Source organism: Rana temporaria, chromosome 8, assembly GCF_905171775.1.
Source record: "Rana temporaria chromosome 8, aRanTem1.1, whole genome shotgun sequence".
NCBI classification, from domain to species: domain Eukaryota; kingdom Metazoa; phylum Chordata; class Amphibia; order Anura; family Ranidae; genus Rana; species Rana temporaria.
Window position 1 is genome coordinate 80,488,550 of NC_053496.1, and position 24,097 is coordinate 80,512,646.

Here is a 24,097-nt window from a genome sequence, read left to right on the forward strand (position 1 = left end):
TACGTCGTTTGCGTAAAACGTTCGCGAATAGGGCTTTGCGTAAATTATGTTCACTTCGTCTAGGCATTGAGCGGGTGTAATTTTATTTGAAAATTCGACATGATACTGAGCATGCGCGCGCATGCGCCGTACGAAAAAAGCATAATTTACGTGGGGTCAACCTTATTTTACATAAAACACGCCCCCCTGTTCATCATTTGAATAAGATTTACGATACGCCGCCGTAACTTTAGAGGCAAGTGCTTTGTGAATACTTGCCTCTCAAAGTAGCGGTGGCGTAGTGTAACTACGATACGCTACGCCTGCCTAAAATTACGATGCGCTACGTGGATCTGGCCCTGTATCTTTTAGCAGGAAGATTGGGGAGAGCACAAAGCCCCAATATATTGGCATTAGAGTCTGCTTGCCTGTATGTTTTGAGAATGAAAAAAAAAGGGGCCAAAAATAAAAATTTCATTACTCTCAAAGCAATTGTACACTGCAAGGACCCCACCAGTGAAGGATAACACTTGCTAACACTGCCCTAGTAAATTGTTAAATCTTTTTTTTTCTTTTCTTTTTTAGATTATGTTCACTGAAAAGAAGCAACTCTGTTTAAATTAAATCCTTGAAATTGTTAAAATTACTACCCTATTTCCTACTTTATTAGAAAGTATAAGAAGAATACATAAGGCCAGATCCACAAAGAACTTATTGATACGCCGCGTAAGTTCTACGATGCGCCGTCGTATCTTTGTTTTGTATCCACAAAACAAGATACGCCTGAATGTGGGCTAGATCCGACTGACGTACGTCTTAGTATGCCGTCGGATCTTAGGTGCATATTTACGCTGGCCCCTGGGTGGCGCTTCCGTTGATTTCTGCGCAGAGTATGCAAATTAGCTAGATACGCCGATTCTCAAACGTGCGTCTGCCCGGCGCATTTTTTTTTCCATAATAAATTTTATTGGTAAACAAAATAAGGTTTACAATACATTTGAACAAGGAGTCTGAAATAAAACAGCAGGTTTTACAGCAGTGATGATCAGAACTAGGATGTAGTAGTAATTACAGAGAAAATACAGCATTTTTCGACATATTGAACATTTTCTGGGATGTGAGCTACATTCATGACTGGTCTGTTGAGTGCCTATGCTTCTCACAGTGTTGTGGATGGAGGTGGGGGTGAGCTAGTTCATGAGGTACTAACCAACTTTGAGTAATTGTTTCCTCTTATTAGTTCAGCGGCTGAAGTTGGTAAGCTATCGGTACTGAGTGAAATGAGCTGTGAAGGGACTGAATCAGAGTGTAGACTCCTCAAGGGGGGGGGACGGAGGAATAGGAGTAGGAGGGGGAGAATAAGGGAAGAGAGAGAGGAAGATAGAAGAAGAACAAAAAGAAGAAAAGGAGAAAGAGAGAAAGAGAAGAGTAAAATACAATAAAATAAAATAAAATAAAATAAGATAAAAAGTATAGATGGAGAGCATTAAAATGCATAGATATCCATATGAATAAACAAAGAGAGGAGGGGGAGGGGAAGTTGAGAGGGAAAGGTTGGGGGGTACCTCCCAGTCTCCGCTGCCGGTCCCCAGGTGTTGGGGTATAGAGAATATAAAAAAAAAATTTTGGTTTAAAGATAATTGAAAGTATGTTTGTCAGGATAGTCGAGACGGGTCCTCCCTCAATCTTCCCTTGTGTAGGGGAGGGAGGCCAGGTGTCTCATGTTTTGATTAGGTTGGCTTACAAAATGTAATAATAGAGTCATCAAGGGTTTGTATTTGTTGAGGATAACCGGGGTTCTGTACCAGCGCGTTAAGACTTTATAATTGTTTTCCTGTATCGAGACATTGAGAGAGCCCTTATGTGTTATTGTAGATATACTTTCCCATTGTGCCTCTGTCATTTCTATCTGTAAGTCTCTTTCCCAGCTTAAACAGGCTTTGTTAGTTTTCAGAGAGCTATCTGAGGAGAGTATGTTGTGGATGTTGGATACCATATGTTGCTGTGGTGCAGAGTGAGAGCATAGCTGTTCGAATGCTGTGAGACGGCGAGAGACAGGGGATGTGCGGTCAGCTTCTTTTAGGAAATGTCTGATCTGGAAATATGTCCAGAGAGGAAAAGCAATGTTGTCAGTATTGGCTGGTAGGGAAGAACGATCCAGAAAAGTACCTGTGTGGAAGAAGTGATGTGGTAAGACTTCTGAATGTTGCCAGGTTTCCGTCAGAAAATTTATGGACATACCAGGTGGAAATGATGGATTGAGTTTTACAGAAGTAAGGGGGCCAGGGGTTGAGGATATGTGTAACTTTCTGCAGGCTTCCTTGAAACAGTGGAGTGTCAGGGCAATGAGAGGGTGATCGTTTAGATTCTTTGGGGTGTGCTTGGATGAGGTCCAAGGTAGGGACCGTAGTGGCAGAGGGGAAAAAGTGTGCTCAAGAGAGACCCAGTCTTTACTGTGGCTACGAATTGACCAGTCTACAATTCTATCGAGGTGGCAGGCCCAATAGCAGTTCTTAAGGTCTGGTAGCCCAATGCCCTCCTTTGTTTTTGGTTTTGTTAACTGGTCATAAGCTACTCTGGGTCGTTTCTGTCTCCATAGAAATTTTAGTACAAAGTCGTTTGTAGGATTGAAAGAAGGGTGGGGGGAGTTTAATGGGTAAGGTTTGCAAGATAAATAAGATGTGGGGGAGTATATTCATCTTTAGAATTGCTGCCCTTCCAAACCAAGAGAAATATGGTTTATTCCATTTACTTAGGTCACTTGTGATAGTTCTGAGGATGGGTAGATGATTTTTGGAGAATAAGTCTGAAAGTCTTGCCGTTAGGTATATCCCTAGATATTTAATCTGATCATGTTTTCATTTAAAGGGGAAGTTGTTCTTACATTGCAATACTGTTTCCTGTGAGAGGGAGATATTCAGGGCCTGGGATTTAGCAAAATTAATCTTAAAATTGGAAATATCATGAAATAGCTTCAGTTCTTTTAGAAGGTTTGGAATTAATATGTGGGGATCTTTCAGAAACAACAATATGTCATCGGCGAAGGCAGCCATCTTATAGGTTCGATCTGCGATGCGAAAGCCTTTGACACTGTCATTAGATCTGAGATATTGGAGGAAAGGCTCAAGGTTTAGGACGAAAAAAATTGGGGAAAGTGGGCATCCCTGTCTTGTCCCGTTACCAATAGAGAAGGCGTTTGACAGGTGGCCATTTACACGGACCCTGGCAGTTGGTGCCGTATAGAGGGACATAATGGCATTGAGCATTCGACCAACATGTCTCAGGACTGCTTCCAGGTAGTACCATGCCAGCCTGTCGAAAGCCTACTCCGCGTCCAACGACAGAAAAAATCCCTCTTGTTTGTGCGTTGTAATCCAATGATGTATATTCAGGGCCTTGATTGTATTATCCCTGGCTTCTCTACCAGGGATAAATCCAACTTGGTCTCTCCCTTTCAGGGATGGCAGAAAAGGTGCAAGACGTGAGGCTAAGATCTTGGCGTACAACTTTATATCTACATTCAATAAGGATATCGGCCTGTAGTTGCTAACCGATGTGGGGTCGTTCTCCTCTTTTGGGATTATGGTGATGTGGGCTTCCAGCAATCTATTGAAGGGGAGGGTGGGCGATGTTAAGGAATTAAAAGTCTTAATAATGTGCGGGGATAAAGTATCCGTGAAGGCCGGGGCTTTTACCATTTCTAAGTTGTTTGATTGCCAATTTTAGTTCCTCTTCCGAAATGGGGTGTTCCAACTGTAGGCCATCCTCCCTATCTATGATTTTGGGGCAGTATTTGTCAACGAAAGATTTGATTAAGGTGTGACGGGCTTCAGAGCTCTTATGGTTTGTCGCATGTTTGGGGAGATTATATAAATTGGAATAGTAGGACTCGAATTGCGCTGCTATGTCTGTCGGAGTAATGAAGGACTTTCCTTGAGGGTCTTTGATAGTGTGAATAGTAGCCTGTGCTTTTTTGGTCTGGAGAGCTCTTGCTAAGTATTTTCCGCATTTATTGCCGAATTCGTAGAAGAGCTTTTGGTGTAGGACAAATTTGCGTCGCGTTTTGAGATTTAATTCTTCACGCAAAAGCTTCCTTTTTTGGGTAAGTTCATGGTAAATTTGTTGCGCTTGAGATTGTTTGTTTGTGGGTGAGTTCAAGGGTCTTAATCTTGTTGAGTAGGTCTGTAATTGTATGTTGTTGGGCTTTTCGGTGGGCTGCCTTAAGGGTAATGAATTTCCCCCTAACTACACATTTGTGGGCCTCCCATTGGGTAAGTGGGGCTGTGTCAGGTGTGTCAGGTGTGTTATTTTCTAGAAAAAATGTACGTATGCAATTGCGAATGTCTTCGACCACCTCTTCTGAAGTAAGTAAAGTCGAATCAAGGCGCCAGATATTTTTGGAAGTGTGTTTATCTGGGAATGTCAGAGTCATTGTAATTGGGTGGTGGTCCGACAGTAACATTGGTTCTATAGTGGCGGTGGAGAGAAAGGGGATGTCTTTTTGGGATAGCAACAGATAATCAATTCTGAAGTACTTATTATGAGGGGCAGAAAAAAAAGTAAAATCTTTTTTGTCAGGGTGGAGGGCGCGCCAGGTGTCGTGTAAGAGAAGATCTTGGATCTGTAGCTTAATTTGTTTGATGGTTTTGTATGGCAGGGAAGTTGCTCCAGTGGAGGTATCCAAAATTGGGAATAGTGCAACATTAAAGTCAGTCCGGATTGAAATTCTGAGAGCAGTCTTGAGATTAATCTAAAGAAGCTTACTTGAGCAGTATTGGGGCTGTATATGTTAGCCAGGGTTACAGGTCGCCCCTGGAGACGGCCCTTTAGGAAGACATATCTGCCCTCTGTGTCTATAAGAGAGTCTATGGGTTGTCAGTCAAGATTTTTGGAAAATAGAATTGAAACCCCTTTGGTTTTTGCAAGTGGGTTGGTAGCATGATATTATTATACAGGAGATATACTGTTGGAAATGATATACTGATATATAATGATATACTGTTGGAAATAGGTGGTTGGTAAGCTTAGGGATTTTATTTGTGCGTTTTTCCGGAATTTTGAGGCCCTTTGTGTTCGGTGAGACTACTTTAAGCGTGGAGGTTTTTTTTGTAGAGCGTAGGTGTGACATAGTGAGATAGTGTGCAGTCCTAAGAGTAGGAGAGGACGGTCACAGATGTGAGGTGGTTGCCCTCTTGCGTATGAACTTAGGGAATGAGAGAAGGGCAGGTTCTGGAGTAGTTTTGTGCTGGAGAGGATGCGGTGGAGGCGGAGACTGCGAGGTAGAAGGGGGGGAGGAGGGGAGTAAAAAGGTGAAGTGGAAGGGGGAGAGGGGAAAAGGTGAGAGAAGGAGAAGAGAGAGGGAGGAAGGAAGGGGAAAGAAGAGGAAGAAGAGAAAAAAAACAAAGAAGAGGAAAAAGTGGGGGGAGGGGAGGAGAAGGAGGGTAAGTAGGTGAACTAGGGGTTAAAAGTCAACGGAATGGGCAAATCACCGGAGTTGGGGAGGTTCTATGTAACTTCCCCTAAGATACAAAAGTGTCCGGTAGGGTTTGACAGGAGCAAGTATGAACCCATCTTGTGGGGAGGTGGTAAGAGCCGGTATGGAACGGTCGAGAATCTGTATCTCTCGTCCACAGGAGATTCATGTTATAGAATATGTGAAGGAGCCACTATTCGTTAGTATTAATTAGAAGGGTTGTGGGTCTAGGCAATTTATGAATGAATTCTCTCTGAATTGCCAGAGCCGACAATTCATTATAGCCGCAAGTCCGGTTTTAAAATACTTTTTTTCCTTTCAGAAATGACACTTTGTGCAGGGACAGTTCTATGTACTGGAAACATGTGCTATTTCACATGCTAACTTTACACCCCCCTAGGTACGAAATTTAAAGTAATATTTCACTTTTATTGTTTCACTTTTAGCATTATTAAATTCACTGCTCCCGAAAAAACAGCCGTTTTTAAAACTTTTTAGGATAATAACTTGCATATTAGCCTTTAAAATTAGCACTTTAGATTTCAAATGTTCGAGTCCCATAGACTTTAACGGGGTTCTAAAGTTCACACGAACATTTGGTGTGTTCGCAAGTTCTGGTGCGAACCGAACAGGGGGGTGTTCGGCTCATCCCTAAAGAAGAGGGTCAGGGCTGCTCTGTGAAAAAACAGAGCACAGAACAGGTAAATATAACATGTTTGTTATTTTAATTTAAAAAAAAGAAGCTTTACAGTCACCATAAGTTTGCCTCTACTGGAACTGTTGCCTTAATATTGTTTAGTATAGCAGTTTTGGACAGTCATGCTCTGTTGTCTCATCCCCTATATGACATATAGTACATTTTTCAACAGCAAGAACAACAACAATACCCTGTGTACTGTTTGTTCTTCCTGGTTTTTAGGTGACTACATAGCAGGTAGCAGTTTATAGTAAATAGACCTTATAAAAATAAACCCCATTAGGAGTTTACATAACCTCAAAAATGTATTCTGCTGTAGCAATTTCTATGCAAGTAAAGGCATATAAGTGCACTTTCAAGGCAAGTAAAGATTGCTATAATCAAAAATTTTAAACATGTGTGATGGGACTAGTCAAGATGAAAATATGAAAAAAATCTTTAAGTGCACGCTAGTCTCTGCTTTTAAGAAAAAGCTACACATGGAATGCAGTAAAAGAAATGTATAGAAATAAAAATGCATTACTAAATGTCAGTACTATGATGACCGCAGTACATATAGCATTAAATACATATTCAGTTATCCTGCATGGTGGTGAAAACAGCAAAGCAGGAAATCAGATCTGAGTGCACCAACTGACTTCACATTTTTTTAAATACAAAAACAGATATAATCCTATATGATTTAAATTAATGCCGCGTACACTCAATCGGATTTTCCGTCGGAAAAAACTTGGAGGGTTTTTCCGACGGAATTCTGCTCAAGCTTGGCTTGCCTACACATGGTCACACAAAAGTTCTCATAACTTTCGTCCGCCAACAATGCGGTGACATACAACACTACGACGAGCCGAGAAAATTAAGTTTAATGCTTCCGAAAATGCGTCGGAATTTTTCTCATCAGGATTGCTACAGACGATCGGATTTTCCGATAGGAATTATTTCCGTCAGAAAATTTGAGAACCAGCTCTCAATCTTTTGTTGGTGGAAATTCCGACAGCAAAAGTCCAATGGAGCATACACACGGTCGGAATTTCCGTTCAAAAGCTCACATCGGACTTTTGCTCTCGGAATGTGTACGGAGCATAACTCATGTTCATGCTTTACTTTTTTTTTTTAAATAGAATAAACAATATTTTATACAGACTGCATAAAATGTGTGTAAAATGTGTGAAACACTTACATTAAATTTTAGTGTGTTATAAACAGAGGCAGCTGGTGTTTGGGTATATATCAGTTTTTAAATATTACAGGATAATGTAATAAGCCTTTAAAGAGAATCTGTACGTTGTCTACAGGGTAAAGCAACAGATTCATTATATTGGCTGCTCCCCCAGCAATATATTATTACCTTCCTGTGCTTTTCTCCCCATTCTGTTCAGCTTCTTGGGGTGAGGAATAATATCTATTGTGTTTGCGAATAAGGGAGAAATGTGGATCCCCTTTTCTTCCCATGGGACTGCACCAGTGCTTGGTGATTGACTGCTTTAGGTATCCAGAGTTGTATCTCTGTGTTGCATCTTGTGTAAGCTCCAAATCTTTTGCACAACCAAAAAAATGTATTCTTATCATAATATAAATATGTCAGTAGATCTGACATCTGGCAAAGGTCTTATTACTAAATCATGCTTTCCTTTTAATTGCTTCACAGCTTGACTGTTAGGGACTTTCATGAGAGGTTTATTCATTGCCTATCCTTTGATATTTTTTTATGGCATTAGACCTCCAAAAATTAGACCAGTAAATTGTGTTCAGTTCAATCCTTGAGATCATCCCTAGTGTAATAACTCTGATGGGCTTCTTAGGCATGTCATGGTTAGCAGGGTTCCTAGTGTAGTGGCCTGCTACTTTCATAGCTGGCGCTGCCTTAAATTTAGAGGGTAGTCAGAGATTTAACTACCTCTGACTGTATGTTTTTTGCCAAATTTGGGCTTCTGTTCCAACCGTGGCTGTACTGTGAGTGACAACTATTGTTGCCTGGGGTGTTGGTACCACCTCAGGCCAAGGGTGACAGCAGTCGAGTCAAGGTGTGTTGGGTGCTTTTCCTCGGCAGCCAATCAGTGTGGGTTGATCGCCTCGCTGTGCATGCTGGGGGAGAGTACTTAAGGGACAGACGTCATTAGTTCTGGGTCGTCGTCGTCCCACCACCCTCCGTGTGTGGCCCTCATGGCCAGGGGTGCGTGTTCAAGTGTTATACACCTGAACCTATTACCTATTACCCTTCCACCTCTTCAACTACTACTTTTATTCCGTTTACCACGTTGGGTAAATAAAGCAAAGAAAAAGAAGCCTAAAGTGTGGAAGTTTTTCTCAACTCTCATCAAGTACCCTAGACGGCAAAGGAATAGAGGTAACATGCCACCCAAAACAAACCAGCAGCTCCTTCGGGGGTAGTGCTACACTAGTATGATGCTTATGTTGTCATCTATATAATTTGGGGTCTTGATGGAAGAATCTTTTGCAGCTTAGGTCAAGACTCTGTACTCAGGAATGTAGAATCAATGAATTTGAAACTTCCCTGATGTAGACCTGATCGCTCATGAGCAGTCTCATTGTCAGAGTGGGTATGTTCTTTAAAGCGGTATTAAAGTCTCTTTTTTTAAAAATAAGAAATATCTTATACTTAACTGTTCTGTGCAGTGGTTTTGCACAGAGCAGCCCGGATCCTTCTCTTCTTGGGTCCCCTGTCAGCTCTCCTGACCCCTTCCTCCTGCCAGGGGCCCCCACAGCAAGCAGCTTGCTGTGGGGGCACCCAAGCAGGTGTGCTCCTGTAACACGGCTTGGCCACACCCCTTCCATCCTCCTGTACCTTGTGGACTATGGGAATGTTTCTTCCCAGGAGAAATATTATTGGGGCATCATTGTCAGGTGGTAAGATGTATCATATAAATAGTATTTGATTGCACTTCATGAGTGTAGGGATAGGAATTTCTTCATTTTTAATTTGTCATTCACTTTAATGTCTAAAATGATAAGTTCTCCCCCTGCAATTCTTCCTGTTTTTTTTTTTTTCTACTGTGCTAGCATGTTTGCAGCTTGTAGGACAATATTTCCAAAAGAGCTTTCTTTTGGGGGCATCTGATCACCTCTGGATTTTTTGTTGCGCTATAAACCAAAAAACGTGGGAAAAAAAATATATTTTTTACTTTCTGCTATAAAACGTATGCAATTAAAAAAAATAATAATCAAAAATCAAATGTCTTCATAAATTTAGGTCAATATGCTTTCTGGTACATATTTTGGTAAAAATCTAAATAAGCATAAAATGATTGGTTTGCGCAAAAGTCTACAAACTATGGGATATATACTCAATTTTTTTTATACTAGTAATGGCAGTGATCAGTGACTTATAGCAGGACTGTTATATTGCTGAAAACGGTCTGACACTAACTGAAACTTTTGACACTTTGTGGGAACCTGTGACACTAATACAGTGATCAGTGCCAAAAATATCCACTATCACTGTACTAATGACACTGATTGGGAAGATCAACGTGTTAAATGTGTGCCTAACCATTGTTTTTCTGTACTATGTGTGCTGTTTTTACTATGAAATCTGATGGATTTTCTTTCCCTGAATAAAATCCATCACACCCTGCTGACAGAACACAGGTCTGCCTGGCGCAGTAGAGCTGCTCTGCCATCGTATAACTAAGTTATGCGGTCCACAAGGGGTTAACTAGTTGCAGCCTTTGGGTGTACTACGCACACCCAAAAAAGCCTCATTACTGTACACAGGGCATGTGTGGCACGTCCAGTCTCTCTGCCCTACTGTAGTTCTGAAATCCCCCTCCCAGTATGCCAACTTCTTCTCTGTGTATATTGTAATAGCTCCCAACAATATATTGTAATGTCGGCATTACAGTACAGTATATTCAAGGAAGAAGTCTGCGTCTTTAGCTCTCAAAATAGCATGATAGTCTGATTCAGTGTTTATAAATAGAGTTGGGTGAACAGTTCGGCTCGAGCATCAGTTTGGGCCGGACATTGGCTGTTTAAATGCTCCTACTGACTCTATGCACTACATTTAAAATGGGTTCTATTAGTTGGACAGGGCTCATGGTCAGAGGCTCTGGTATGGTTCACTCAATAATTTGTCAAATGACAAATTTACTTGGGTAAACTGACTATGTACATGCTCTGTTGCAATGGTGGAGGATTGTGCAATATACTGCATGCAAACCTCGAAATGATGAGGGTGGCCTCTTGCACAATTTCCATCTAAAAACCCCTGGAAGTTGGGACAAGCCCTGCTAGAGCAATGGAAGGGTGCAGGTACCAAGAAGCTGGAACCACGGACTTAAACTTGGGAGCACTGGTGTTAGGTAAGGAGAAGCACAGTGATGGAGGCACCCTGACTTCACCCAGGCCAGTAGGAAATGGAGTCAGGCCGCAAGCTTAGTTACATACAAGTCAGACAGGAAGGCACCAAATCACAAGCAGGATCAAGGTCAGAGATGAGTAGAGATTAGCAACGGGCAGGCAATTGATATGCAAAATTTTGGTCAAGAGTCCTGGCTGAGGTTGATAACACAGTTAAGCAGTAGGCATAAACAGGCAGGGGTAATCCAGAGGCAAGTCAGAAAAAAGCTGGGTCAATAACAGAGTCAAACAGAATTCAGGATCAAGGATAGTAGAGACACAGGCTGAAGAACCATCCAGCATTAATCCCATCAGGTCTCAGGTTTAAATAGTCCACTAAGTTTCTGTGGTGGATGTGCACACTGTTGTGCAGGCATATGCACATGAACATGATCGCTTAAAGTAGAGCTTCTTTGGCAAGGGAATCAGGAAGTGAAGCATTGTGTTCTGACTGGTTCCTGATGTCTTCTGTGACCTGTGTGTCTCCAAGAAGAAGGGGTGACAGAAAAGGCCCCGGAAGTGGCGTAGATACCCGCAAGTCGCTCGGGTATCTATGCTCGGAAGTAGGAGCAGAATACCTGTATTACACAGGTATCTGCTCCCCCTCTCCCCTCAAAGGTTTCAAATGTGACACCAGAGGGGGGGAGGGTTCCGAAAAGCAAAAGTTACATTTTTGGGTTGAACTCCACTTTAAGGCTGACACAATGGGCCAGATTCACGTAGATGTGCGTACTTTTGGGCGGGCGTAACATATTTGAATTACGTTACGCCGCCGCAAGTTTTTCAGGCAAGTGCTTTATTCACAAAGCACTTGCCTGTAAAGTTGCGGCGGCGTAGCGTAAAACACCCGGCGGAATTCAAATTCGGCGGGTAGGGGGCGTGTTTCATTTAAATGAAGCGCGTCCCCGCGCCGAACGAACTGCGCATGCGCTGTCCCTAAAAAATCCCGGCGTGCATTGCTCTAAATGACGTCGCAAGGACGTCATTGGTTTTGACGTGAACGTAAATGGCGTCCAGCCCCATTCACAAACGAATTACGCAAACGACTTAAAATTTCAAAATTTCGACACGGGAACAACGGCCATACTTAACATAGGATACGCCACCTAGGGGGCAGCTTTATCTTTACGCCAGCATAGCTCTTACGGAAACAGCATATCTTTACTGCGACGGGCAAGCGTACGTTCGTGAATCGGCGTATCTACTAATTTGCATATTTTACGCCAAACTCAATGGAACCGCCACCTAGCGGCCAGCGGAAATATTGCACCCTAAGATACGACGGTGCAGGCCGTCGTATCTTAGGTAGGTTTAAGTGTATCTCAGTTTGAGTATACACTTAAACATGCGACGGGCTTAGATTGCGAGTTACGTTGGTGTATCTACTGATATGCCAGCGTAACTCTTTGTGAATCTGGCCCAATGTTCCTGACAAAAGGGCACCTTGAGTGGGAAGGAATAGGTTCAGCTTCTTGAGATGCCTCCACCAATCAAGTTTTATTTAAGGACAAACTTTCAGATTTTTTTTAAAGGCTCAGAAAGCCTGCATAATGCATACAGGGAGTTGATGGGCTGTAGCAGAAATTCTAAGGACAATGACCTATACTGCTAAGACAGCTCAATAAATGTATCTTACTGCACAAGTAGAGAAAAGGGGGATCTGCTACTAGTGACAATTCTAAAGACTCTTTCTTGGAGTTTGACATCAGCTTTTCTAGTCTGAAGACTTCACAGATAAGATTAGATTTACAGTCAGCAACAGCAACCTCATGGGTTGGCATTCAGTGCATAAAACCTGAGGATAAAATATTTCTATCTTCCACCATCCTTATTGGTTAGCCTCCGTTTCCTCTACTTTCATTGGTAATGATCAACTATATTCATTACTTTAGTTTCCTCCATCTTTATTGGTTTTGTTGAAACAGGGTTTGTAGTTATACATTTATTTATTTTTTATAACACAGCGAATAGATGCTACTTCATGAATTGGAAGCTAGTCTTAGTTTTTTTTCAATATTATCAGGTGTTGCAAGTTCCTGGAAAAAAAGGTATTTTGTTCTGTGGAATGCTATCAGGATGTCTTTTTTCATAACATTGGGAAGATATAAAAAAAAACAGGTGTCTTGCAGAAAAATTATACTGGAGTGGTGAAATGCCTAATAGTTAAAAGTAAACCTTCATCTCCAGGGAGAGATAAAACCTTGAACATTGTGTGGGGTAATAGTGAATGTTGTTGAAGCCATCATACAAACCCAGGAGTGGGATTAGGATTTGACTGGGATTAGGAGGGTGGAAAACGTTGGTTTCTGTTGGGGAAGGAGAGAGATAGATGCAGGAAGAAAAGCTGGAAAAGGAAAGAAAGCATAAAAAAACAATCTTCAAGCACCAGGTTTGTCACGTAAGAGAAATGCATCACATAGAAGTGACAGGTATAGGGAGTCTTCACTAAGTGAAATTGGTAACTTTTGGGTTATTTACGAAAGGAAAATTAACTTTGCACTACAAGTGCAAACTACAAGTGCTAAGTGCACTTGAAATTGTACTGAAAGTGCACTTGGAAGTGCAGTCGCTTTAGATCCAAGTGGGACATGCAAGGAAAATAAACAGCATTTTAGCTTGTACATGATTGGATGATAAAATCAGCAGAGCTTCCCCTAATTTCAGAGCTTCCACTCAGATCTACAGCGATCTACTGTGACTGCACTTATAAGTGCATTTGCAATGCACTTGTAGTGCAGAGTGGATTTCCCTTTAGTAAATCAACCCCTTTGTGTCAAAATCTGTGTTATCACAACACACAGCCCTTGGGATCTGGTTGCTATGGGTTACTATTGTTTAATGTTTTTTTTGTTTTTTTTTACGTTTGAATGGACATAGGAACCCATTCGTGGTCCCTTTTAAGCAAATATATTTAACCACTTAAAGACCTCAGGTGTTTTTCAGATTTAGTGTTTGCAACACTAAAACATTTTTTTCTGCTAGAAAATTACTTAAAACCCCCAAACATTATATATTTTTTTTTTCTAACACCCTAGAGAATAAAATGGCGGTCATTGCAATACTTTTTGTCACACCGTATTTGCGCAGCAGTCTTACAAGCGCACTTTTTTTGGAAAAAATTCACTTTTTTGAATTAAAAAATAAGACAACAATAAATTTGGCCCAATTTTTTTATATATTGTGAAAGATAATGTTACGCCGAGTAAAATGATACCCAACATGTCACGCTTTAAAATTGCGCCCGCTCGTGGCATGGCGTCAAACTTTTACCCTTAAAAATCTAGATAGGCGACGTTTAAAAAATTCTATAAGTTGCATTTTTTGAGCTACAGAGTAGCTCTAGGGCTATAATTATTGCTCTCGCTCTAACGATCGCGGCGATACCTCACTTGTGTGATTTGAACACCGTTTTCATATGCAGGCGCTACTCACGTATGCGTTCGCTTCTGCGCGCGAGCTCGTCAGGACGGGGCGCTTTAAAAAAAATTTTTTTTTGTTTTCTTGTTTAATTTTATTGATTTTATTATTTTTTACACTAAAATATATAAAAAAAAAAAAATTATCACTTTTATTCCTATTACAAGGAATGTAAACATCCCTTGTAATAGAAAAAAGCATGACAGGTCCTCTTAAATATGAGATCTGGGGTCAAAAAGACCTCAGATCTCATATTTAGGCTTAAATGCAAAAAAAAAAAAAAAAAAGGAAAATTTGTCATTTAAAAAAATGACAGAAAAAAAATTGTCTCTTTAAGATGCTGGGCGGGACTGACGTTTTGACGTCACTTCCGCCCAGCAGAGCTATGAGGACGGGTGGGGGCCATCTTGCCCTCACTCAAGTCCTCACTCTCCTGGCGGCAGCATCGGATCTCCTCCGCCGCTACCGACGGCTCCGGTAAGCGGCGGAGGGCGCGGAAAAGCGGCGGGAGGGGGGGGGCCCCTCTCCCGCCACCGATAACGGCGATCTCGCGGCGAATCCGCCGCGGAGACCGCCGTTATCGTTTACACGGCCGCCAGCTGAAAACATGGATATCTCAGTTGTGGCAGCAGCTGCTGCCGTTACTGAGATATCCATGTTTAAAAAGAGGACGTACATATACAGTGGGGGGTCCTTAAGTGGTTAATAAACAATTTTGAAAACATAAATGTTAGCCTGATGTGCTGGTATTGTTAATATCTAAATCTGAATGTCAAATGCATATCTGTCTAGTTCCTGGAAACTGACCATTTTATTGGTAAGTAGTCATTTCCATATCACATGTATCATCCATTAGATGTAATGGAATGTGTCCCCCTCCTCTTTGTATAATTTGGAATGTTTTATAAAACTTTCAGCTCCTGAATGTGACATCTAAATCCTTTAATTACGCTTGATGTATTACTTGTTAATAAATTCCAGACATATTAAAACTATAACATCTGATTTATAGCAATGACAGATCCTTATTTCAAAATCCTTTCAATGTAGCATTTACTTGTCTCTGGGTGTAATAGTTGTTTTTTATAGTTTACTGCACATAAAATCATTCAACTGGATGTACAAGATAATTTCTGCTCCATCTTAATGGCCATGCCTGCAACTTCCTTAGCATATTGGAAAGCCAATGTAGATTGGAGTTGTTTGTTTTATATTGATATTTATTTTTATTTGAACAACAAACATGAATATTCTTTCTGCATCTTTTTCAATGGCTGCTAGGAACTTTGGCAAGGCCTTAACTGCTGTGATAGGCAACACAATTGCTTTGGAGCATAGCAGTACAGGCCCAATACAACCTGGTGACATAATCATTTATTAATTTTACAGTACTACGTGGCAAATAAATAAGGATATATATATATATATATATATATTAGGCACTTTTATCAGATTCTATGAAAAATATTGTTTAGATGTATTGCTAATGTAGCACCATGCTCCCATTGAGTATGTGCTATATGTTAAATTCTAGTTGCCTGAGCTGTAATTTAGCTCAGAATAGTTATGCTAAATTGTTGGCTCTGTTTCAGTTCAGCTGGGTTGCACAATTTTCCCCTTGAAGGTGGGTGTCGCTGTTACCACTGGTCAAGGTTGGAAAGGCAGCAGGCAGGATGCATTGGGTATCTCTTTCACAGAAGCAGCTCAGGGGGCGTGGTCAACCCGCTGTGCATTCTAGGGAGGGGTACTTAAGGGACAGATACCGTTTTGGCGGGGGGTTTGTTTTGCCGATCCCGACCTGATGGCCCTCCTGGCCTCAGGGATGTGTGAGCTGTTTAGTAGCCTTGGGGCCGGCTGGCCTGAGGCCTCGCAACTAAGAGTAGGCCCAGGGGTTTCTGGGCCCTACTAATCCAGGGATGGTCCTTCGCTACCTTACCTATGGAAGGAAGCTGAACCAGTGGGATTCAATTGATGGACGTACCCTGGCAAATTTACCTCACAGTGCTGCCGGCCTGGCTGAAAAATTCTTGGCAGTCGTGTACTTTATTGGAATTATACAAAGTGTGCAAGTGGTTATGCGATCTTGTGGCAGAAGATCATGGGACGGCCTGACAACACTTATCAAGTCTGTGGCAGAGACTTTGACGAGCTTCACACCAGCTGCTAGGCCAGTAAGAGTAGGTCTATCTGGTGGTTGCTGAAATCCAGTGTGGAGCTGAGTTAATCCTCTGGATCAAAGTTGTACCTGTGATCCGCAAAGCAAAGGTACCTGAGTCTTTCCCCATCCCTCTACCCCTCTGTTGGAGAACTTTGTTCAATAAAAACCTTGAAAGAGACTTTGGGGCAGATCCACAGAGCAAGTACGCCGGCGTATCTACTGATACGCCGGCGTACTTTCAAATTTCCCGCATCGTATCTTTAGTTTGAATCCTCAAACCAAGATACGACGGCTTCTGGGTTCGATCCGACAGGCGTATGGCTTCGTACGCCTTCGGATCGTAGGTGCAATACTTCGGCGCCCGCTGGGTGGAGTTTGCGTCGTTTTCTGCGTCGGGTATGCAAATTAGCGATTTACGACGTTCCACGAACGTGCGCGCGGCCGTCGCATTTTCTAACGTCGTCTGTAGTCTGCTTTTTCGGGCGTATAGTTAAAGCTGGTATTTTGCGCGTATAGATAGAATTGCCATGTTAAGTATGGCCGTCGTTCCCGCGTCGAAATTAGATTTTTTTTTTTTTTGCGTAAGTCGTCCGTGAATAGGGTAGGACGTAACTCATGTCTAAGTTCAAAAAATGACGTCGACATTTCTGCACGACGCATGCGCAGTTCATTCGGTGCGGGGACGCGCTTCATTTAAATGAAACCCGCCCCCTACCCGCCGATTTGAATTCCGCCACCATAAATACACTACGCCGCCGTAACTTACGGTGCAAAATCTTTGTGGATTTGAAAGTACGCCAGGTAAGGTACGGCGGCGTAGCGTGTATCTGATGCGCGCCGCAACTGTAATTGTATGTGGATCTGGCCCTTTGTGTTTGGTGCAGACATTTCTATGGACAACTCTTTAAGGATAACCCCTGAAACAAGCGTATGGAACAGTAAGGCCCAAAAGTAAACCAGCAGCTCCTTCGGGGGTAGTGCTACACTAATTATTGTTTAAAGTGTTACTATACCCAGGACCCTGCATTCACTATATCTGGTCTCCCACAGTACATGGTTACATACATAGTTACATAGTTAGTCAGGTTGAAAAAAGACACAAGTCCATCCAGTTCAACCACAAAAAAATAAACAAACAAAATAAAAAACATAGTACAATCCCATAAACCCAACTCCATACCCACAGTTGATCCAAAGGAAGGGAAAAAAAACAGCAGAGCATGATCCAATTTGCTACAGCAGGGGAAAAAATTTCTTCCTGATCCCCCGAGAGGCAATCGGATTTACCCTGGATCAACTTTACCTACAAATATTAGTACTCAGTTATATTATGTACTTTTAGGAAAGTATCCAGGCCTTTCTTAAAGCAATCTACTGAGCTGACCAGAACCACCTCTGGAGGGAGTCTGTTCCACATAAACTGACACTTATAAAATAAAGTCCCACTTACTATGTGGTTTGTTTAAAAATTGCTTATTTGATCTGGAGATTTATTTAAAAGGTTTGTTTATGTTAAGATTATTTAATTAATAAGTTAAAAAAAATAATGTGTGTTTATATTGATGTTTATTTCATAATTTTTTTTTAATACATTTTAAAATGTTTTAATACATTTATTTATAAGAGTGTGTGTGTGTGTGTGTGTGTGTGTGTGTGTGTATGTATGTATGTGTATATATATATATACAGACGCACGTGTGTTTGAGCTTTGGTTTGAGGTGCACACCCTAATGCATTAGGCTGCGCACGCCTATGACCCAAGGGTTTCATCTACACCAATATCTCTGATGTTTGTTAAAAATATAAAAGCTAATAAAAAAAAAGCTTTCCTACCAATGTTTTCATGTTGTATATAATATTTTCTAAACAATCCACTATGGCTTTAAAAAGCTGAAATAGTAACAGATTTAAGGAAAAAAATATATTTGATGTATTTGCTATAACGTTTATATACTAATTTGACTATAAGAAGCAGAAGTACCAAAACGCAGTAGAGGTACCCTCTAAGAAACATGGACCACTTGCTGACAGCCTGGTAACTACTGTACTGGATGTTCATCAGTATGTATGTTCTGTTTCCAAAAACACATACAGTATATAGATTGTGGTGTTCACATTTGGAATCTAGTTTCTCAAACTTAGTGCAGTTGTATTTGCTATAGCATAAATTATCCACACTTGTCTTTTTTCTGACTGATGACTAATGTGTCTTCCTTTAGGCGCTTGTCAGCGTTGTGACATCTTCATCTTCACAAATTACTCAGAAACATTAAAAAAGTAAAAGTGAATTTATGTTTATTAAGAATTCTTACCCAACCTAATTGCTAATTAAGAGCAGCCATGAAAAGATAAAAAAAAATGTAATTATTTCTTAAAATTGTTTTACAATCTTTATATTTTTGTTTTCAATTGCTATTATGTTAGTCATAAAACTACAATTCATAGTAAAATACAAATTAGTGAAATGATTGTTATTTTAAATTACTTGGCATCAGTAACACTGAGAATGCACTTAAAACCTCATACTATAAGCAATTCTTATCTGAGCCAGCAAAATAAACCCTTAAATGAACTTTGCAATGTAAAAATTCTTAAAAGCACATTCATTGAACAACATACTTTAACAAAAGTGTACTCATTTTCATGTCTTCTTCTCTTTATAAGCTTAAAGTAATTGTAAAGGCTCTTTTTAATAACAAACATGTCATACTTATCTTCTTTGTGCAGTTGGTTTTGCACAGAGAAGCCTGGATCCTCCTCTTCTCTGGTCCCTCTTTGCTGCTCCTAGCCCCTCCCTCCTTTAAATGCCCCTCAGCCAGCAGCTTGCTACAGGGGGCACCCAAGCCAAGTCAGAGCTCTGTGTATCCATTTAGACACAGAGCCCCAACCTGACCCGCCCCCTCTCTCACCTGATTGGCTGACCGACTTTGATTGACAGCCGCAGGAGAGAATGGCGCTGCTGATCTCTCTAAACCAATCAGGAGGAGTGACCTGGATGGCTGAGGGGATCGTGGACATCGCTGAAGAGAGAAGGGGATCAGGAAGGTAATTAGGGGATTCTGGGGGGGCTAATACACACAGAAGGTTTTTTATCTTAATGAATAGAATGCATTAAGGTAAAAAAAAACTTCTGCCTTTACAACTCCTTTAACATACCACAATACTCAATAGCTTAACTATTTAGCTGCTATTACCACTGTTCATTCAATATTATGCAAAAGTGGGTTTTCTTTGTTTCTTGGAAATGTATATTATACTCTCCTAAGGAATCTTTCACAAAGAGAATGGCATTTTGACATTCAGCATGTGACTAATTAGACAAGGTTTAATGAATCTGACCCAGTGGACACACCCACCAAGAGGCCACTAAGCAAGATTATTTTTTACCCACACTTCCCCCCCTTGCTCCCCACCATTCAACCAATGACGAAATAAAATTTGCCATGTATACACAGATAGCTAGATAAGTGAGCATGGTCCTACGTGGCAGTAGAAAGTGTTACAGCACTGGCCCACATATAGTAAAAAGTCTTATGCCGCATACACACGATCGGTCAAACCGATGAGAACGGTCTGATGGACCGTTTTCATCGGACTAAACCGATCGTGTGTGGGCCCCATCGGTTATTTATCCATAGGTTAAAAAAAAGCAATCTTGTTTTAAATTTAACCAATGGATACCTAACCGATAGAAAAAAAACGATCGTTAGTAGGCACAACCATCGGTTAAAAATCCATGCATGCTCAGAATGAAGTCGACTCATGCTTGGAAGCATTGAGCTTCCTTTTTTCAGCACGTTGTTGTGTTTTACGTCACCGCGTTATGACACAATCGTTTTTTTAACCAATGGTGTGTAGGCACGACTGACCATCAGTCAGCTTCATCGGTTAACTGGTGAAAACGGTCCATCAGACCGTTCTCATCGGATGGACCAATCGTGTGTACGGCATCAGAAAGCCCGTGTACAGCTACACAGTCTGCATAAATGGTATGCCTATTCTTGATTTTCACTTAGGCTATAGAACTTGCATTCATATCAATCAACCTATTAGTGAACAGGAAGTGAACAGGAATTTCTTGTTTTTTTTTTTGTTTTTTTTTTGTATTTGTTTTTGTACCTGGCTTTGAATCCAGTAGTAGTAGGCATAAAACCGACCACAACAGTCTTTAAAAAATGAAGCTAAAACCCTCAACTTTGTACAAATTGTGCAGTGGCATAACAGTTGAAAGTATTATTAAATCGAATCTGCAATATCCCATTTAGTATATGTTAAAGATATTTAGAGAAGTTCTGTTTTTGTAAACACATATATATATATTCCTTCTTTCTCAGTGGACATCATCCCTTTATAATGTCTATTCCACAGCGCTGTCATTCCAAGTGTACTATCTGGACTACTGCTGTTCATCGAGTGACCTTATCCTAGTCACTAGTGACAAATACCTCTATTACACCCACAGCGCTGTCCTTAAAATATATATATCCAAACAGCTATATATAATGGCTTATTTTTAAATAAAACAGAATTATGCTATGTGGGCTTCCCTTCTGTTTCCTTGTATGACATCTGAGGATAAAGGATTTATTGCAAAGTAACTGAAGAAGAGGAGTGGAGCAGCTAAGGAGAGAAGGAGCTGGTCATTTCCTGCAGAGACCCGAAAGGGTAATATCCATATGCCTTTGAAGACTTTGTAGCTGAAAAGTACAAAGTCAATAATATCTGGTGAGCACTATAAATCACAGAGTGTTGCACGAAGCACTGGAAAGTCATAGGAGCTGCACTGAAGCACTTTATCTTAGTCATTTTTCCTCTGTAGTTGATGGTAGTGAACTTGGTGATCTTAGCCGTGCTCTAATGCCACGTACACACAATAATTTTTCAGCATGTTTAACCACTTGCCGACCGCCGCATGTATATGTACGTCCACAGAATGGCACGTACAGGCATATGAGCGTACATGTACGTCCCCGCCTTTCTGCGGGTCGGGGGTCCGATCGGGACTCCCCCGCTACATGCGGCAGTCGGATACCCGCGGGGAGCGATCCGGGACGACGGCGCGGCTATTCGTTTATAGCCGCTCCGTCGCAATCGCTCCCCGGAGCTGAAGAACGGGGAGAGCCGTATGTAAACAAGGCTTCCCCGTGCTTCACTGTGGCGGCTGCATCGATCGAGTGATCCCTTTTATAGGAAGACTCGATCGATGATGTCAGTCCTACAGCCACACCCCCCTACAGTTGTAAACACACACTAGGTGAACACTAACTCCTACAGTGCCACCTGTGGTTAACTCCCAAACTGCAACTGTCATTTTCACAATAAACAATGCAATTTAAATGCATTTTTTGCTGTGAAAATGACAATGGTCCCAAAAACGTGTCAAAATTGTCCGAAGTGTCCGCCATAATGTCGCAGTCACGAAAAAAATCGCTGATCGCCGCCATTAGTAGTAAAAAAATTTTTTTTATAAAAATGCAATAAAACTATACCCTATTTTGTAAACGCTATAAATTCTGCGCAAACCAATCGATAAACGCTTATTGCGATTTTTTTTACCAAAATAGGTAGAAGAATATGTATCGGCCTAAACTGAGGAAAAAATGTTTATATATGTTTTTGGGGGATATTTATTATAGCAAAAAGGAAAAAATATTGCATTTTTTTCAAAATTGACGCTATATTTTTGTTTATAGCGCAAAAAAAAAAAAAACCCAGAGGTGATCAAATACCACCAAAAGAAAGCTCTATTTGTGGGGAAAAAAGGACGCCAATTGTGTTTGGGAGCCACGTCGCACGACCGCGCAATTGTCTGTTAAAGCGACGCAGTGCCGAATCGCAAAACCTGGCCTGGGCATTTAGCAACAAAATGGTCCGGGGCTTAAGTGGTTAAAAAACAAAGTTTTTCCAACTTCATCATTAAAACGACGTAGCTCCCCACACACCATCGTTTTAAAAAAAAATGATCTAGCAAAGCGCGGTGACGTACACCGGCACTTTAAAGGGGAAGTTCCATTCGCCTTTGGGCTGCTTTAGTTGATTCCGTGTTAGTAAAAGACGATTTGCGCTTTTTTGTCTGTTACAGCGTGATGAATGTGCTTACTCTATTATGAACAATAGTTTTACCAGAACGAGCGCTCCCGTCTCATAACTTGTTTCTGAGCATGCGCAGTTTTTTTTCGATGTTTTAGCCCACACACGATCATTTTTTACAACCCGAAAAACTACATAGTTTAAAACGACGTTAAAAAATGCAGCATGTTCGAAAACAAAAATGTTGTCGTTTTTCAGAACCTGTAAAATGATGTGGAGCCCACACACGATCATTTTAAATGACGTTTTTTAAAAACGAAGTTTTTTTCATGCTGAAAAATTATCGTGTGTACGTGGCATTACAGTGAATGCACTCATCGGATTGATATCCCCACCAGGGGCTCTGCATGGTCACAGTGTATGCCACTGTGTAGGACTCTGGAGAAAAAGATCTGTCCAAAGGTTGCTAGTATCGTTCCACCAATATTAATATGCAAGAGAGGTCCTTCATTTGAGACCCCTCTCATCCTGATATTTTTTTAAATTAACACCATGCTGTATTGCCAATTTAGACATTCTCTTTACTTTAGGGATATTGTTACGTGCATCCACCCCTGATGAGCGAGTCAACCTCGCAAAATACGCTGGGTACATAATGATTGTGACCACAACCATGTTACTCACCTTTTATACATCCCCCATGGCAATTGAGTATTTTAGACTGTTACTATTGTTATAACTATGTACCATCAATTGATGTATTCTCTTTTAAATTGGCCACTGTTGGTGTTAATTATTTGCAAAATAATTTTTTAAGAAAATCTTATATTGTATTTATCATTGTCATGCTTACTGGTGGAACAGTACCCACTTCATTTAAAGTCCCAGGGCTATTTTCCTCTTTTTCGCTATATTTTCAGGGATGGAGGTGGACTACTGGGGACAACAAAACTTTTTCTATTTTCTCCTCAATATGCAATAGAGGAAAAGTATGCCCATAGCGTAATCCAGCTGTTAGGGGGAGGAGCTACCAGTGACACGTCACTGATCACTGTTCCCGAACACAGGGAACAGTAGATCAGTGACATGTCACTAGGCAGAACAGGGGAATCCCTTGTTTACAAAAGCATCCCCTTGTTCTGCCTTTGCCAACTGCAATCTCGGACCGCCCGGGAACATAGATTTCCCGGGACCCACGAGCGCACTCACGAAGCACGTGGCGCCCGCTCGACGGCAAATTTAAAGGGACGTACAGGTACGCCCATTTGCCTGCCTGTGCCATTGTGTAGACATAAATGTGCTTGTGGCGGTCGCTATGTGGTTAAGGTACTGTCACAGTGAGGAACACGCTTTGCAGTTGTTCCATCTATGAAAGGAGTTTCATGGCGCCAGACTGTTTTTGTCTGTTCATTAATTTCAGGTTTTACTTTTTTGTAATTTGACTTTTGTGTCTCAGAATCATATTCACTGTTTTTGATGTTAACCTTTCAAATATGGCTATAAGTCTTTGTACAGACCATACACTGTAGTTAAGTAAGAATCTCTAGCAGATTGCTATCCTGGAGAATTTAATAAACAGCTTTGACAGATCATCTCTTTAATGCCACATTTAATGCCATCTCAGAATCATACTCCTTTCCCCAACAATCCCAGGGAGCCCACATCACATTGATCCTGAAAGACCACGTTACAGACCCATATCTTGTGTATTTAAAGATGTATGCAACAATATTCTTTCCACTTACAACCTTATTATATTCCATCATTGATCAAATTACATCAAGTGGGTTTGTCCCCACCACAAGGTCTGCATCAGTACCATCAAAATACTTTGCCTTAATAACCATGCCATTAAGAATGATATTCCTTTATGCCTAATGTCCCTTGATGATGAAAAATACATTTGATCGCCTGGACTGAATGTTCCTCAAATTTACTTTGCTACAAATCAGATTATCCCTTGCCTTTATTCCCAGATTATGGT

The 24,097-nt window shown here is 41.1% G+C and overlaps 1 protein-coding gene across 1 annotated transcript in view; it reads right to left on the bottom strand.

The window, feature by feature from the left end:
• The window catches only part of LOC120910418, a 17,196-nt gene extending 4,907 nt beyond the window's left edge, over positions 1 to 12,289 (bottom strand). Inside the window, exons 1-3 of the mRNA XM_040322176.1 lie at positions 12,145 to 12,289; positions 7,498 to 7,684; positions 2,874 to 3,081 (exon numbers count right to left, since the gene is read on the bottom strand). Coding sequence (XP_040178110.1) covers positions 2,874 to 3,081; positions 7,498 to 7,684; positions 12,145 to 12,289 — 540 coding nt within the window. The remainder of the gene's footprint in view (positions 1 to 2,873; positions 3,082 to 7,497; positions 7,685 to 12,144) is intronic.
• Positions 12,290 to 24,097: the final 11,808 nt, after the last annotated feature.